This window comes from Podarcis raffonei, chromosome 12 (assembly GCF_027172205.1).
Source record: "Podarcis raffonei isolate rPodRaf1 chromosome 12, rPodRaf1.pri, whole genome shotgun sequence".
Lineage (NCBI taxonomy): Eukaryota > Metazoa > Chordata > Lepidosauria > Squamata > Lacertidae > Podarcis > Podarcis raffonei.
Genome location: NC_070613.1, coordinates 23,367,420 through 23,386,304, shown reverse-complemented (window position 1 = coordinate 23,386,304; position 18,885 = coordinate 23,367,420). Strand labels below are relative to the sequence as shown.

Below are 18,885 nucleotides of genomic sequence, written 5' to 3'. Positions count from 1 at the left end.
AAGTGCTGTATTCTTTCCAGAAAGAGGTCAACAATTTCACTCAGTTGCACAGTTCTTTGCTCTTCAACTCTCCTGCTGGAAACTTATTTAAAATAGCAAGTGCAGCAAAACTGTGGTGCATGAGCTAAACTTAGCTGAGCTCTCGGGCAGCTCAAAAAAATGAATAAAAGTTAATAACTAAGCACCTAGTGAGAATGTGCTCTAAGAATACAGTGAAGTCTTTTTCTTTCATCCTTCCAGCTGCAGGTTGCACAACAGAAAATGTAAGCGGGTGTGTGTGTGCGTACACCAAAATTGTGCAAACATCTAAGAAGCTTCATTTCTAATTCTTTTTGGTGAATGTGGTAGCTGACATGAGTCGATAACAAACTGGGCATTGAAGCCAGATTGCTTAGTTTTTCATTTCAAAGAATTTATTTATTCTACTCTCTTGCTGGTGCAGTTTGACAGCAAACATTTTTCACTGTAGTCAATTGCAAACATTTTTAATACAAAAATGCCGCTTCCTTCTTGGAAAAGATATTTCCTGCAATTAACATTGCTAAGACTAGGTATTATTATTTGCTGGGAGGGTATAACCAACCCTTTATTAGGATATAAGAAGGAAAAAATGTGGTCTTCATAGGTGGAAGAATGTCTAATAAAAGAGTAAGATATTTCAAGCTGAGATTCACTCTTAGAATATTGTGCCAGTTCTTCAATATGGTGCTTCCAGGTAGCCTGATGTACATACTAAAGACTTGAGCACCCTAGGTATATTCCGTTTCCTAGAAGTATATTGCTTTACTTCTGTAAAGCTTTTACTGCAGATGATATTGCTCAGTTAACAAACAGAGCTAGGACAAAAAGGACAAAAAGAGACCAGGCTTTAAAGAGCTAAAATTGTACTTTGTGTTGTTCCTGGAAACCCAACTATGAACCAATGAACCTTCTTGAGCATTATTAATTAGACTAAAGACTCAGAGATTCCCCACCCCTGGAGTGGACAGTACTAATGGTCTTCTTTTGTTCCTGTGTTTGCCCATCTCAACAATTTATAGCAATTTCCATTATATTTTGCTGAGTACCATTTCATCCATAAACCTCACATTTCTTTAAATAGGCACAGAACAACCCCACTTTGCCACACCTTTTGCTTCTGTAATGTACAGAGGTTTCCCCTCAGTAGCGCTGGTGAAGCAAAGGTTGATGGCTGCGGGTCAGAGAGGGAGGCCTGATCTTAGCAGTAAACAATGGGCAAAGGTGTCCACTGCAGCAGCACTATGTTCACATTAGCTGCTTTAAAAAGCAGCAAAGGCACACCCCCACCCCACCCACTGTGTTTCAAGCCACATTTACGTGGGGTTGTTCACATCAGAGACGGAGCAGAGATAATCTGCATGACCTGTTTTGTTGCCACGGCAACCCTGACCCTGGTCACCTTTTCATTAAGGCATTACTTTGCGCATGTGCGCTTCTCTGCCCATGTGCGTCATCAGTCTCAAATGTGCACACCATTCTGAAGTACAAAGTGAACACTGTTCTCTAATCAGATTGAAGCTGGCTTGTGAAAAATCTCATCGAACTAACTTTTGTCAAATAACTACAAGAGAGCGATGGATTGTTGTGTGAATACGGCTTCAAAAACTGGCCATGGGAGTACAGTCGTACCTTGGAAGCACTTTGGCTCCTGAACAAATCGTCTCCCGAACAATCGAAACCCGGAAATGAGTGTTCCGGTTTTCGAACAATTTTCAGAAACTGAACGTCCGGCGCAGCTTCCGATTGGCTACAGGACGCTCCTGCAGCCAATCTGAAACCGTGCTTTGGTTTTTGAACGGTTCTGGGAGTTGAATGGATTCCTGGAACACATTCTGTTTGAGAACCAATGTACAACTGTATGCTGGATATGGAGTTAGGTGGTAATGTGAACATACCCTAAGGCTCCTGCGCTTGCTCCACTGCACAACATTGGACTCTGCAGGGAATGTATGGCAGCACAGATTGCTTAAGGGTTTTAGCTCAACTCTGTTGTGGAATGTAAACACGAAGATGGCTCCATGTACTTTGAGTTTGCTACTACTTTAGGAGAGTTGCTAATGAGATCCAGAAGGATTATAAATCAAATCCAGATAAAATGAGTTTCTGTTATTTTTATTTTTGCGCAAAATATAACCTATATTCTAAGATGGCAATTCTTCATATGGAGAAAAATCCCTATTAAACTGGTGTATCCACCAGTGAATGTCAGATAAGGAGCTCTGGACATCATAAAGCTGTCAGAGTTGTTTATAGATTTTACCCCTGATAGAGAACAGATGCTTAGTGTTCTCCCCCAAGCTGTTTGCCTCTTTCCCTTGTAACTGCTGGCGATTTAGCTGTCTTGTGATGAGGATGCTTTCTAGGGTTCTGGTTTGGTATTACATGAATAACATATAGTTCATTTGTGTGTGAGAGAGACTTCCCTCCCAATTATTGAAGCTTCTCATCCACCAGGGAAATTCCAGCAAAAACTTCTCCATGCTAGGTAAGGCTAAAAGAAAGCTGGTGTGGGATGGGACGTATCTAAGCAAAAGGAGTGATAGGGAGGGAAAGACCTCTGCCAAGACCATGAAGGACCACTGCCAGGCAGAGTAGCCTATGGTCTGATTCAGGATGTCAGGCAACTTAGCATGAGAATATGCACTAGGTCAAAGACAGCATAGTTGTTAGGTCTACCATTGTGTAGCATAGGTGTTGTAGCTGCATGTTCCTGTGACTGTAATTTGTTTTAACTGTTTTTAATTCTGAATTTTACATTCTTAGGACTTGCTGGTGAAGGCTGGGTAATAAATTTGAAGATTATTATTATATTTATAGTAAGGTTGGCCAATGAGGTACTGCGCAGATGTTGTTGGACTCCTGATTCCTGTTGAGCCGAGCCAGCATAGCCAATGATCAGGGCTGATGGGAACTGAACACCTCGTTTGCTGTCCTGTATACAAAAAAAAATATGTATTGACATAATAATTTAAAACCTGACATTAAAGGATAATAGGCAGGTACTTTCTGTAAGCCATTGGTCATCCAGATGTTGCTGAATGAAAACTCCCATCTGCCCTAGCAACCATGAACAATGGGCCAGGGATGATGGGAATTGTAGTTCAGCAAACATTCATCGCACCTGCGGTAGCAGGGGAACTAAAAATGTTCTAACTGGAGAGCGCCACCTTGGCTATTCCTGGTCTATATCAGCCTTTCTGCAGCTTTGGGTCTCCAGATGTTGGCAGGATTAATGAAAGCTGCATGTTGAATGTGTTGCAGGAGTTGCAACTGCGAGCTTACACCAGACCCCTAAATTCAAGGGGTTCTGTGGTGCCGGCATCTGCAGACATGTTTGCCTATTTGAAAGCACGTGGACAACACTTGCCACCTGTTTGCTGCCTTCCCATCTTTTTGGAATAACCGCTTAAGTAAGAAAAATGACTACGTGTTTACCTATTTTCCCCAGGCATCCTTGAAACTTAGGCATTTGTTAAGGAATTCCTTTGTTTCTCTGGAAGGGTATCAGTTGTGTCTGTGGCTTTTCACAGTTGGCAGAGCTAGGGACTGTGCTCTCATTGCTCTCCCTGTTATCTACTGTCTGAGTATCCCACAAGTCAGACTGTGCTATGCACATGGACATAAAGGCCCTGGGGCAGTGCTTCTCACATGTAACTCAACTGAAGTGGAAGAGCTTGCCAAATGGAATGGGTCACTGTGTTTTTAATGTGGGACTGTACGATAGGAGCAGACTTCCCAGACAGGACCTCTGCTACCCTCCAAGATGTTTCTTTTAACTATGCTCTCTTCTTGGATTTGATTCTGCTGCTTCTGGAAAAGTTGCTCAACCAGAACCTGAGTAGACATTGGTCATGGGGCAAGGGAATCCACCCCTTTTTTCATGAGAGTGACGTGCATGAGGATTTGAAAGGGTGGGGCTTGTATACTGATCCCTATCCTCACAGGTTCAGGGAAGGTGATACCATGTTTTTTGCTCTATAAGACTCACTTTTTCCCTCCTAAAAAGTAAGGGGAAATGTGTGTGCGTCTTATGGAGCGAATGCAGGCTGCGCAGCTATCCCAGAAGCCAGAACAGCAAGAGGGGTTGCTGCTTTCACTGTGTAGCGATCCCTCTTGCTGTTCTGGCTTCTGAGATTCAGAATATTTCTTTTCTTGTATTCCTCCTCCAATAACTAGGTGCGTCTTGTGGTCTGGTGCGTCTTATAGAGCGAAAAATATGGTATGCGAATATGGCTGAATAACATGGTTTGCAATCTCAGAAGGGACAGGCTTTAACATGGAGAGCTTCTGCCCAGGAACCAAGACACAGATTTTCTCTTACCTCATGTCTGAACATAACCTCTTGAAGTTCTAGACGCTGGGAAAACAATAGATCAGTCAAATAAATAGGCAGACTGGGCAGGGTGAATTAGAAAAACAATATTAAATCATTTATTATATTGCCTTTGTGATCTGATTGTGAGGAGCACAGAGAAACAAGAAACTGTGGTTGCAGCAGTTCTTGCATTTAAAGCCCTGCATGAGTTGCAGTGGTGCAGCTAGGCACTTTACATGCAATGCAATGTGTATTTCTTCAAAATGTGGCAAGCCAACCCTGCAGTGTTCAGGGGCCCTTCAGCTCTTGCTGCTGAGTGGTGCCCTGGACATCTGTCCCAAAGGCCTGCCAGGAATGCACCTTTAATGACTTAGGACCAGGATATCAGAGCATCACCTCCACATCGGCCTGTCCATGCATCAACATCATCATCTGAGGCATTTCTTCCATCAGCAGTGAGGCAGGCGGCAACTGAGGAGAGAGCCTTCTCAGTGTTGGCACCCCATTTATGGAGTTCTCTTCCTGAGGAAGCTTACCTGGTGCCTCCTTTGATAAATTTTCAGTACCTGGCAAAAGCAATTTCTTCTTTGTTCAACTGTTTAATAGTTATGCTGTGCTTGTTTTTAATGCTCCCAGTTTGTTCATGTTTTTACATTTTTGTTTAGTATATTATATTTCTTTTAGTTTTACTGTGCGAGCCACCCTGAGGGTGTTTATATGAGAAGTATGGCCCAGGGAAGTTGTGCATTATGCAACATGCACAGCAATAAGATAAGCATATAGGCTGTAGGAAGGAGCATGTGATGGCAGTGAATGAAGAGGGCAGGAGATACAGGAGAGGGGGCTTGTTATTTGTGCCCAGTGAACCTGGGATGAAAGGCATGTTGGAACTCTGAGAAAAGTTATTGTATGGTACCAGATAGAGATAGGGAAACAGACTTCCTTATTATGCAAGGGCTCAGCAGTCCCTCATCCAAGTTTTCCCCATATACATTCCCACCATTTGACTGACAATCTAATATAACACTTACATTATATAAGGCACAGTTAAAAGCTGAAATGGCTACTGCATTAAGGATGCTACTCAGTGTCTTCTTGCATGGAAGCTGCATCATGCTCTGATTCCCCCATTTTCACCCTATATACAAAGTGATTTGAGTGAACTCCCAGCCCTGATTGATATTTTAGAGTAAATGTATTCACAGGCTCTTTGCTTAGGTGCTAAACTTAGCTCCTTGTTTAGGAGGCAGAACTGAACAGGAAGAAGGAAAAGAGGGGGAAGCAGACCCACATAGATATCTGCTGCCTCCTCTCCCAAGAGAGCAATGGATCTCCGCTGCAGCACTCCTTATGGTTTCATTCATCTTGACCAAAGCCACCTGGTACTATATTTGTATTTCCTAGCTTTGAGCTCCCCCACCACTCCTTGAGCTGTAAGAAATGGTAAAGAGTGAAGACTATCCCATTGTCATTCTTAGGAGGTTTCTTAGTAGCAGCTTCTTTCAGCAATAGCATGAGGCAGAAGTGGGTGGGAAACTATCTTACTTAAGAGGGTTGGTGCTCTGTTACAAAAGGACGGCCCCAAGTGCTGTTCGACCTACTCATTTGAACCAACAGTGCTATGCATATGGACCAAGACAGTTTCCAGGAACATTCTGATTCAATATACCTTGCAATGTGGAAAAAAACAAGATGCATTGGCTTCTGCCCACAAGACACTGGGTGAAACTGCCCCAGCTCTCACCTTGAGGCTCACAGCTTTCACCCAGGCTCACAGGCTGGGTCAATGCAGCTTGTTTATGCTGCTCAGCTAGGGGGAGGGAAGGTCCCCCCCCCCAGCTGAAACAGCCCTGGTGCTCTTGCTGCTCGCATGCAGAGCATCAGGACTCCTTTAACTGCTTGCTGCAGGGAGAGGCAGTTGCGCTCCCCTCAGTTGAGCAGTTTCACAGAGCCCCCACCCTGCCGCCAGCTTGTGGGAGCCAGCACTAGGCTGGGGGCTCCCTTTAACTGCTTGACTGAGGCAAGGGCAGCTGCACACTCCTCAGTTGAGCAGTTTAAAGATGCAGAGGGAGGAACAAGCTGTATTGGCGCCTCACCAATATAGCTTGTTTCTCCCTCTCTGTCGTATTAGGGCAGAGTGGGGTGGCGGTTTCACTCAGCGATATATCTCTGGTGAAACCATCGCCGCTCCTGATTCCCTCTGTCAGCAGTGCCCGCTGGAGGAAGGAACTCTTTTGACTCCCTCCAGCAGAGACTGCTAGCAGTGGCGGTTTCCCAGCTATATACCGCTGAGTGAAACCGACATTACGATCTGGTACTCATACCGGTCCTGGGCGATATACCAATATATCGCCCAGGACTAATACACACAGTCTTTTTCCGTGTACAAGACACTCCCATGTATGAGATAACCCCTATTTTTTTAACCCCAATTAAGAAATCGGGCCAGAGCCTGAGCCACCCGCACCAAACCCCAGGCTGCCTGTGCCAGAGCCCATACTCAAACCTGAGCCCAGGCCATTCACACCAGAGCCAAAGCCCGAAGCCCCTTATATCATCTGTGTATAAGATGACCCCCCAATTTTTGACTATTTTTTTAAAGCAAAAAACATCTTATGCACGGGAAAATACAGTGGGTGTGTGGGTGTGGGTGCCTAACCCCCTGCACATAGAAGACTAGAATGTCAGCTTCTCTCTGACCTGCTAGTTTCCCCTGTGAGAGGCTGGATGATTTGAATGACAGTTCAGCCTACTATTTGTAGCAGGATTTTTAAAAAAACCCATCACCAATGTGTTACAGAGAAGTAAATGCCAGGAGCCAAAGCATGTGCCATGACAGAGGCTCCTTCAGCGCACAGGAAAGGTTTCGTGTAAAATACCTTAGATGGCTAACCAGGCTACATAAAGCAAGGCAAATGTTTTCCTATCTGGTGGGGAGAGGCAGATATTCTTATGTGATTTGCTAATGCTGTGTGGAAGTATGTTCTGCAAGGGAGAATTTGTTGACAAACCAAAATGAGTGTTTTATAAATAAATCTGAGCTTCTTTAATATCCACTTTTGGCTGTCTGGCAGCATCCCAAGGACCACATGCTTGAACTTACCCCAGGAAATGAGATAAAAGCCAAGGTTAAAAACCAGCACTTTTTTTTTTTACACGAGGCCAAAGCACACAAAGTCACAATGAGCTTGCCCTTACAATTCAAATCTGATAGAGAAGCTTGGAAGTGGGACAGTTATGGAGAATCAAGACTAGGAAAGGGTCAGGGTGCAGACAGGGGTTAGGGAAACAGAGAGTGAATTGGAGAGGCCCTAAACTAGTACTTTTGATTTATTTATTCCCACTATGATTTAGTTGCTTTTCAGGGCCAAACCCTTGCAAAGTAATATACTGTACAGAGAGAAATAAAAAAAAAGAACTGCAGGCTGAGTATGAAGCACTGAATGGATACAGACATATAGATGTGCAAAGAGACTTAATGACTTAAATCACTAGAATTCTCTTTTAGTAAAATAATACATATTTAAGGCCTTCGTGAATGCCAGATGAATCAGCCAAATGGTTGTTAACAGGACAAATCTCCACAACTGTGGGGCTACCACCAAGAAGGCCCTGTCTCACATGCTCACCAATCCTAAACATTTCCATCAGCTATATTATGAGGGAGAAACCTCGTGAATGGTCCAGAATCACTGATTTGTCGCATTCACTCTTGCAATTGGGTTTATGCCTACTTCATATATTATGGAGATGATGGTGGGGTAGTTGCAGAAAAACCTCCCCTGTGGCTCACTTGGCTCTGGTGCCCTGGCATCATGCAGGATGCAACTGTTTTTCTCATGTCCACCTTAGTGGGCCAGTTGTGGGTGGGGAGCCACACTGGGATGGGAAAGAATGATATGATCCATGTCAGCCCATATCACTGGGACTTCATATGTTACTGAGGCAACATAGAACTGTATAGCAGGCAAGCAGTTTTGGTGGTTATCACACTACCTGAATACTTTTTGGCTTGGAGTTTAAGTTACTGAGAAGTTGCCTCCCCTTTCTCTAGACATTCTTCCGATCCTGGACTCTCTCCAAGTAAGTTGTTCACGTTGCTGACAACGAAGTAGTTTAAAATAGAAAAGTTATGGTAATAGTAGGAAGTCTTAGGGGTCCACTACCCAGGAATTATGAACAAATCAATCCCTGGCATGTCAAGTTAAAAGGATCTTATCTAGCAAGGCTGAGAGGGTAGATGGCACTGAAGCCATATTGGGCATGAGGGAAATGTGGCTATGCATCATCTCTGACCATTGGCCATGGTGCCCACAGCCGATGGGGATTTAAAATCCAACACCTGGAGGGCTATACATTCTCCTTACCTTAGTTCAGCACAAGGCATCTTAATGTGCTCATATGAGCAGGTCTAAAGTGCTATATTGGCCTGAATATAAGCCGCACCTGAATATAAGCCACACCTTTAAAATTGGAGGGGGGGGAGAAAAAATATAAGCCGCTCCCTTCCTCGCTGCTCCTGCGGGGGGGGGGGAGCCGCGCTGCGTTGCCGGTGGCCTTTCCTCTTCCTCACTCTCCCTTTCCAGCCTTGGGAGAGACGACGGGGACTGTGTGCAGGGCACACGCCCCTTCTGGTGCTGTTTGCCCCATGCTCCTGGCTGCATACCGTAAGGTCGCAAATATAAGCCGCACTTTAACTTTTCACGGTTGGAATTTTGGGGGAAAGTGAGGCTTATATTCCAGGCCAGTACGGTATTACTGAAAGCTGGGCTTTAGTTAATTTTGTCACTTGGCTCTGGTGTTATAACAGTTCATGCTGTTATAACCCTGGTTCCAGCAACTGATTCAAATATATCTTAGATAACTTAATCCAAAGTAACTTTTGAGCTTATCAAAAATTAAGAATTAAGTTCATAGTCCAGATGGAAATAGCCATCCTAGTTTATGCATCAATAAATAAGGAAGTTAATAACAACTTTCTGTTTTGTTTCACTGATTTCTTGGCTGGAGAACTACCAAGCAATTGGATGCATTTGAGAGCAATTAAGCAGTTATTTTGTAATAACTTTGGTGTAGCAGCTTATCTAATACCCTGCCATATGCTGGGCATCTTAAATCTGTCAAGGAAGACCACAGAGTCATCTGGAATTCCTCCCATTACCCCATCAGCTTTTATTCCTGGATACACACATTTGCCTGACAGTAGGTACCTCTAAATTCAGTGAGACTGACTTGTCAATAGACATGCCTAGGGTTCTGCCATAAGTGTATTTTTTAAAAAATGAAGTTTGCAATATAAGCCTATGAATGTCTATTCAGAAGTAAGTCCCACTGAGTTCTGTGGGATTTGCTCCCCGGTAAGTGTGCTTTACAAATCTACTAAGAAGTAATCCCAGCTGAGTTCCATGAGACTTACTTCTAGGTAAGTGTGTATAGGACTGCACCCTTAATCTTCACGTATGCCAATTTTCAAGTAAGCCAGTTTTGCTCATTTTAAAATTCTGTTCCAACCAACGCCACATTTTCTCACATGGCAAAAGCTTTTGTATGAAAGAAACTATTAGCATCTCAAAAGTTACCTCACTTTCATTCCTCAAACAGCTTTGCAGCTTTCTTACTGCCAAGATTCTTGTAATGGCTTAATTCACTGCAATTCTTTTAAACCTGAGCACATAGCAAATGAACATCTTTGCAATTTCCTTACTGCCAAGATCCTAGCAGGGACTTAATTTTCTGTATATTCAGAGTCTCCATGATCAAGTGACAGCAAGTGAACTTTCTGGCATAATCAACAATCTGAAGAATGTACAGCATAAAGATTAGCTGAAATCCATCTTTCTCTTGTGCCAGGAACTCATGCTGCAGCTGTCTAAACTGAAGCCAGAGAAAGTAGGAATTTCAGTTTTAGTTTTGGATGGCTAGTGCAAATCCTTACAAAGGGATAACAAGTTAGCCAATATGGTGCCCTCCAGATGTTGATCTGGATCATACCCGACCACTGGCCCTGATGGTTAAGGCTGAGTCCAGCAACATATCAAGGAGACCACATTGGCTATCCCTGGCATACACCTCTTATATAAATGATTATTGTCTGTCTTTAGTGTTTTCCTCTTCTGTCTGTGTGTTTGTAGTCTATCATGAGCTCTTCATGCTAAGGATACTTTTCTGTGGTGCTTCGTGCAGCTTCGATGCTGTGGTCCTACTCTGTTGGCAAAGCTGCAAATATTGTCAGCTCTTACCCATTTCCGTCACATTCACTGTTGGGAAAAAGGAATCGGACGTAGAATTCATTTTATGTTTGTGGACCATCACACAGCACTCTTGCTTAAAACAGTGTGAAATTAATTTTAGACGTACAATAGGAGAGAAGCCACCATGAAAAATGAAGCAGAAGTGTTTCATAGTCTCTGAAAACCCTGGTGGCACAGCTGTTTATGAAGCATATGTAAAAGATAGGATTGTCATTACAGTGCAGCTTTTTGCATTGGGAGAGACCATTCAATAATATCCAGGAATTATAAGCATGATGGTTTCATTTTGTGTGGTGGTTGGTTCCTCTAGGGACACGGGTGGCGCTGTGGGTTAAACCACAGAGCCTAGGACTTGCCGATCAGAAGGTTGGCGGTTCGAATCCCCGTGACGGGGTCAGCTTCCGTTGCTCGGTCCCTGCTCCTGCCAACCTAGCAGTTTGAAAGCACGTCAAAGCGCAAGTAGATAAATAGGTACCACTCCAGCAGGAAGGTAAACGGCGTTTCCGTGCGCTGCTCTGGTTTGCCAGAAGCAGCTTAGTCATGCTGGCCACATGACCTGGAAGCTGTACACCGGCTCCCTCGGCCAATAAAGCGAGATGAGCCCCGCAACCCCAGAGTCAGCCATGACTGGACCTAATGGTCAGGGGTACCTTTACCTTTACCTTTACTATTGTAGCTGGGGTGATCAAGGAAGGAGAAAAAAGGCTAATAATTTCTAAAGGGTGGTTCATGGGATGCTTACAAAGTATAGGACTATTCATTTGATTACTTGTGACCTTTGCAGTAAAGACTGAATATTTTGTCCTCTCCCTGCCCCAGTATGTTCTATATGTGTGGGATCAGCAACAAAATGTTGCAGCATGAAGGGCTTCCTCTTTAGGCTTCCAGCCACTCTGTTCTGCCTCTGCCCTCCCTCAGTTCCCTCCTCACTTAGAAAGCGTTTCACGGCCACTGAGCATCTCAGTCCTCATTGGGTACCTGCATATGCATTTTAATAATCTAACAAAGCGAAACCCAAAGAAGTAATGATGGATACAGTTCAACCATAGAGTACAGGCTTAACTCAACAGACTTCAGTTCTTTAGAGGAAGGCTAGTGGATGATAATGGTTAGATTGATAATCAGTATTAACAGTACAAAGAAGCATTTGATAAGCTGAGGGTTCAGGCTTGCAACTATCTGAACTAAAACTGAGTTCAGAAACCACACCAGCAGAGACTCTCCAAAACAACTTCCCTGTTCGATTAAACCAATTGAATATGTTCCCCCTTAAGGCAGAAATATCTCCTTTCTCTCTGCATGAAGGGGAAGCCCTGTCCTACTGCTTTGACTCAGAGGAATTATCCTGTTTTTCTCCAAATGGGAGCTCAAATTTCCACTAGAAAGCAATTGGCTATTTAAAAAACCCTATTTTGACAGCTTTTTTTATTACTTAAAGTGGAGGTCTCCTCCTCCCACGCCTTCCAAACACAGCACTATCTTGTAGTAGTTCTGAATATTTGATTCTGCTCAAGACCTTTTACCCTGTACTTAGCTGCTTTACAAGATCTGCAGCATTGCATACCTATCTCTCAGAGGGCAATTTGAAATAAATCTTTACAGTATGTCAGCTTCGCTTCTTCAAGATGTCTATAAATCTAGCCATGGTAGACTGTATTACGGTATAGGAATGCCATGCTGAGACATATAAAATCCACCAGTGGAAATGATAAGATTGTTTTCCAACAAAATAGAAACCGGTTTATGGAAACTTTATTATATAAAGTAGCCATTTAAGAGTTGCATGCTTCAGTGGTAGCACAAATTCGCAGCAACACCTCTCCTACCATTAAATGCTACATTCTGCAAACATTAAAATGAGACCATTTATTACAGTATGATTGATTCATCTTCCCCTTGTCAAGAGATTAGCACCCATAAATAGAAAGATTGGGATTTGGGGTAATTTGATCAGAGATGCGAGAGAGCTCTGGATGAGGACCTGTGATGCATCCATAGACTTCCTCTTTTCTACAATAACCTAACAGGTGGAAGGTGTAAAGGGAATAAGAGTGATGAGCTGAAAGAGGGCTTACAAGATGAATCCCAACAAGACAGAGGTTCTCATATCCACAAATTGGGTATATGGCATGTTCTAGATGGGGTTGTTCCTAAATGCAGTGTTCTATCTGGAGGCTCAAATGGCCTCAGTGGCAAGGAGTACCTTTACCAGCTACAGATGTTTTAGGACAATAATATTGTTACTACAGTAACTCATGTACTGGTGACATCCTGGCTAGATTATTGTAATTCTCTGTATGTGGGGCTGCCCTTAAAGATGTTCTGGAAGCATCAAGTAAAGCATCAAGATACACAAACAAAATATTTTAAGAGGCAATGTGCATTCCCCTTTCCTTCATATGGTTTTTTCCCCCCTTACTTAAAATGTAAGGTGTTCAGAAATTATTTCTTGTGGAAGTGTCAGAAATGAAGCTTCTCCTATTACATTTATTAAGCAGTTCTCATTCCTTTGGCTCTAATGATATATTAATTGGAACTGACTCTGATTGTTCTTGAGTAGCTGTTTATCAGCTATTATACACGCAACCTAGATTGTTGAGCTAGAGGCTATAATTAAATATTTGATTTGCTGGTTGTTAAAAGAAAAGCATGGATTGAGGTCCCATTTCAAGAGTGCATTTAACTTAATGTCTGCATCCTGCACACTGCAGTTGTGAGTTCTAAAGCTTATATATGGAATAATTTCTGATCCCTTATTATAAATTTTTAAAAGGTAGGTAACAGCTGTACATTTCTTTTACAACAATCCGCGGGCACTCAATATGATTATGATTTACTTATTTTATTTATTAATTAAAATTATATACTGCCCTTCATCATAAGGTCTCATGGCAGTTCACAGAATAAAATACAGGATAAAACACAATTAATGCAGGATTGTGAGTAACCCAATCAAAGGAAGAAGTAGGTGTCTGTTGATTTCCCCTTAGAGTTGTTTGTTTGTTTTTATAATAAGGGGTGAAACTAGACTTTATACTCTTAGGTTGTGGGTGAACATATCAGACGACACAGCAATTCTTCAAACAGCTCTTGTTTATTCACAGGCCAGAACAGAACTGAGCTGAAGGGTTCAGCCAACCTACTTATATAGAGCTCAACTACAAGGCAACAGTAACAACTTTCTGTAACTATCCAATCACTGAACGTCACTTTCAATTCCTTATTTGCATATGTGGACCTGAGTGAAAACTATCTACATTATCCCCCTGCTGGCCCAGGGTGAGAACTTCAGTGCATGACATATACAGACGGACATGAGGTGCTTTAGAGATTAGTTAGCCTTTGTTTGCTTAGCTTCCACCGTTTGAGGAATGCTTGGCGTCGTTTTTACAATGCTCAGGTGAGATCTTGCATCTCTTAACAATTCTTAACCATAACTGCAGCTTTTTTAAAAAACAAGGATTCAGAAAGAACATGTTTCGTTATACAGCTTGTGTTCTGCTTCTGTGAAGCTGCTCGGGAAGGTGTCACAGCTGTTTGTCTTGGAGGAACAGTCAACCCTGGTGATCAATGAGTAGGCAAGGCAGAAGGTAAAGCAGGAGAGACATTAGCATGGAGAGACAGATATGTTGATGAGCAAGAATCTGAAGCAACGTGACCTCCTCTCTATGGGCAAGTTGCTCAGACTCGGGAGTCAGGATAAAGTCTGAGGATATATAGGGCCAAATGAAATCCCACTTACCCCTCCTTTTATTTATTTGTTTATAAAAATATGAACAGGACATTGCCTGGCAACCATTGAATCAGCAAATTGAAGAACTTTGTTCTAGCCAGCTGCATTTGTGGTACCCAATGGATTGCAGGACAATGGCTCCTTCTTCTGGTGGACTGCCATGGCAGCACCAAAGGTAAAATTACCATCTCTGGCATGGACTGATCTGGACTTCCTGTTATGCTACACTTTCTAGGCATAGATCCGCTCTTCAAAGCTCAATGTCTGAGCAGTTTTTTATTTGTTCCCATGTTTTCCCTGGGAAAACTCATGGTGTACTGCTGAATCGGAACAAACAGTGATCCACGAAAAACCTGATTGCCATTTGCTCCGATTCAGCAATAAAACATGGGTTTTCCTGGGGAAAGTGCCAGGACAAAAAAAGCAGCTCTTACACAGCTTTTGAATCCTGGACCTGTGTCGCAAAACATGGCGCAAAAGGAAGTCTGGATGAGCCTAAGTCTCCTGGTGCTGTCTATTCCTGAGATCCACGATTCCTTACATGTTCCTTGTTTTTATTACTTTGCTGTTTTTTCAAGAAAGCATTTAATGTATTTAAAAAACAAGTTTCCTCTTTAAAAATTTTACTAGTTTAGGGATCAAAGCAAGGCTTTGCTAAGTGCCTTTTTCATGTTGCTGTCTGTGTTCTGTCTATGTAACTTCTGAACTGTGTTGGATACATATCTCAAACGTATGTTCAGTAAACTTTGTGGAATTAACCAAACCCATGTGTCCCTAAGGCACATTTCTGACTGTTCCCAAGTAATAACATTGCACATCTTCTGATTGCTCTTCTATAAGCTTCTTAAGCGGAACTATCAGGGAATGTAGTGTGATAATTGCCCCAAGGCTCTTCATCTTAGAAGCAGGAGCACAAGTTGTCTATCAGAGCAATAATTCTAACATCCCTGGCATGGATTCAGGCTAGTTGCACTTGCCTGGCACATAGCAGTGTTACAGAATCTGTAGTCACCTGGATGTGCAGATGTCAAAAAGGAAACAAGTACAAGCATAACAAAACTTTCCCCATATTTTCTGCCCAAGTTTCCTTTTGGACTTTACAGCAGCGATGTGGCAAGTTTGTTTTTTAAAAGGGATCGTATCTCCTGCTGGGGATGCGGGTGGCGCTGTGGGTTAAACCACAGAGCCTAGGACTTGCCGATCAGAAGGTCGGCGGTTCGAATCCCCGCGACGGGGTGAGCTCCCGTTGCGCGTTCCCTGCTCCTGCCAACCTAGCAATTCGAAAGTAAGTCAAAGTGCAAGTAGGTACCGCTCTGGCGGGAAGGTAAACGGCATTTCTGTGCACTGCTCTGGTTTGCCAGAAGCGGCTTAGTCATGCTGGCCACATGACCTGGAAGCTGTACGCCGGCTCCCTCGGCCAATAAAGCGAGATGAGTGTTGCAACCCCAGAGTCGGCCACGACTGGACCTAATGCTCAGGGGTCCTTTACCTTTACCTTTATCTCCTGCTGGTCATGTTCAAGGTGGGTAAGATATTTTTTTAAAAAAACACACACCCCAAAATCATTTAAAAACATATGATTTGGTCCAAATTAAATCCACCACCCAAGAGCACTTCAGCACACATATTTGCAAAAGCCCCTTAGATTTGACCTTTGAATTGGATTTGGAAGTGGATCAACAACCAATACGAGGAGTTTTTTTATCAAAGTTTTAAGTTCTGTTTTTCTGGTTTCACTCAGTGTTATGGCAGCTGCATTTTACACCAGCTGAATTTTCTGAACAATCTTAAAGGCATCTCATGCATTACATGAGTAGTCCAATCTGGATGAAGGTAAGGCATGTATGACTGTGGCCAAATCTGATCTATCCAAAAAGAGGTGCACTCTTGGCCATGACTGTCTCCTGAGCAGCCAAGAGAACTTGTGCAGATCTGCTCAACTAACGATCTGCTATCCATGTGTAGAGACCCACTTGTGTGGGATTGCAAAGGCATAGCCAAGGAAGAGACCTCAGCTCGATGAGCCACAAGTTGTGCATTCATCTGATGTCTAAGGATGATGTAAGATCAGAAGCTGCTCAGAGTGGGCACACGGTGAAAAACATGTGTCAGTTGTGCATTAGAGGCCCACATAGCCCAAGCAAGTGACTTTTCAGTGTAAATTTTTTAAAAAACCATATCTGAAGGGTAAAGCAGTATTGATTTTCAAACAGTGGGCACCAATGTTTCATAATGGTCACTAATAAATTACAGGTGTTTTCCCCCAGATAAGCAAAATTTATTATCTGCATCTCTTGAGATGTGTATGCTAGAGTTAAGTCCTTGAAAAGCTTCAAAAATCTCATTATCAAGCTATCAAGTTTGCGAATATGAAATACTACATAGGGGAGTTTAGTGCTGTGGATTCGCATAGCTGTGCATGAACTTGCATGAGTCTCCATTGTCATTTCCATTGGCCTCAGATAAAAATGGATTATACCTTCTACCTTTGCTATGAGATGAGTGATGGGATGGGATGCGAAAATCAGAGGCATATCAGTTAGATGGTGCCTGTCAAAAGAGCTAGTAAACAATCTTCTTTGCTTGTGATAGTATCAGTCAGAGGAATCACACCAGTTCTGAGAATGTTGGCAATTTGTTCTGCACATAGCACTGCAGTTTTGCATCTATGAAATGATTAACTAATTTTGATGAGATTAAGCGGCTTTGTCCTTTTGGCTCCACATAAACCAGATCTCCATTTTTGCTTTCATTTGCCTCCAGTTTCAGCTTTTAGCAACAAACCACAAAGCTGCTTTTTAAAAATATTTAGAGAATGCAAAGAGAGGAATCTTTTTTAAAAGCCATTAGTTACATTACAGAAACTACTGTTACATTACAGAAACTACTGTGATGCGGGTGGCGCTATGGGTTAAACCACAGTGCCTCTTGGGCTTGCCCAAGAAGGTTGGCGGTTTGAATCCCCGTGACGGGGTGAGCTCCCATTGCTCAGTTCCAGCTCCTGCCAACCTAGCAGTTTGAAAGCACGAAGTGCAAGTAGATAAATAGGTACCGCTCTGGCAGGAAGGTAAATGGTGCTTCCGTGTGCTGCTCTGGTTTGTCAGAAGCGGCTTAATCATGCTGGCCACATGACCCAGAAGCTGTCTGTGGACAAACGACAGCTCCCTCAGCCAGTAAAGCGAGATGAGCGCCACAACCCCAGAGTCGTCCGTGACTGGACCTAATGGTCAGGGGTCCCTTTACCTTTACCTTAACCTTACTGTGCTGAATTAATATATGAAAGTACCACATGTGTGTGGCTGTTTTCAGATAATCATATCTTGGCCTAATAAACAGAAATATGAATTATACTTTTGTCCCACACCCCACACCCCAGCCTCTTCTCTTTTCTTGGCATGCAGCAGTTAAACCTGAAAGTCTTCAATTGACCATAGTTCCAAATTTCATCTAAACTATGAAACGATGGTTATCTGGAACAAACTAGAGGTCAGCTGTACCAGGGGTCTCCCTGGAGGAGAAGCAGGACCCCCCCCCAGCAGATCTCCAATTGCCAGTCACCTGAAGAGCTAATGGAGCTGGACATCCCCGCCCTAGATCGGAGCTCCACATGCAAGTGGTCTGGGTTCCTGGCCAATACTCAGAGCACCACCCCTCCCCAAGGCTACAGGAGGAGAGGAGATGGCATGTCAGACAGGAGCTTCAGGGCCACCACAAAAAAAGCTTGAGCACTAACACATGATGCTACTTGGGGAAGCTGTTGCCAAAACGTTTATTGGCCATTGCTGCATCAGAGGGCAGAATTATTTCTGCATTTGCAGCAGTTGCTTGTCTGAGATCTTAGGATGCAAAAATTGCATTTGTAAAATGAGATTTATCACAAGCTGAGTTGATGCTCCACTTTCTTGTTTTAGTATTCACATAATAAAATGTGCTGGTTTTTTTCCTCTTTCTTCTTCAGTCACCTTAATTTATGGGAGAAGGAAATAAAACCTTACCAGTTTCTGCAGGAAATGAATAAATCTTGCATTTATAAACAGTTTTTAAAAAAGAACCCTCTGGAAATTGAGTCGTTTTAAATCTGCGTTTGGCTTTTTTCCTTCTTCTTCCAGGAGGATATGGATCACAATTATTATACTTCAAGGACATATGGCCCATTTGATTCTACCAGCCGAGATCTGTGGGTGAACATTGACAAAATGGAGAAAGATAAAGTGAAAATTCATGGGATCCTCTCCAACACACACCGGCAAGCTGCAGTAAGGCATTTGATATGCATTGCTATTTAATCTTATGTTGTTGTTGACATCTTGGCTCCCTCTGTGATACACAGCAGGCCATTGAAAGAAACGGGAAGACTCAAACCTGCAATGGCTGTCTGTGTTCTCCCCCTCCACTGTCAGAGGCAGTCTGCTTCTGAATACAGTTACTGGAAACCACAGAAGGAGAATGTTGTTGTCCTCAGGCCCTGCCTGCAGGCCTCCCATTGGCATCTGGCTGGCAGCTGTGAAAAAGGGAAACTGGACGGGATGGGCAATTGGCCTCATCTAGCAAACTCTTCTTAGGTC

The 18,885-nt window shown here is 43.1% G+C and overlaps 1 protein-coding gene across 2 annotated transcripts in view; it reads left to right on the top strand.

Moving 5' to 3' along the window:
• The window catches only part of PLXDC2 (plexin domain containing 2), a 233,670-nt gene that overhangs the window by 111,903 nt on the left and 102,882 nt on the right, over positions 1-18,885 (top strand). For both annotated transcript variants that reach the window (XM_053359669.1, XM_053359670.1), the window contains one exon: positions 18,430-18,576. In XM_053359669.1, coding sequence (XP_053215644.1) covers positions 18,430-18,576 — 147 coding nt within the window. The remainder of the gene's footprint in view (positions 1-18,429; positions 18,577-18,885) is intronic.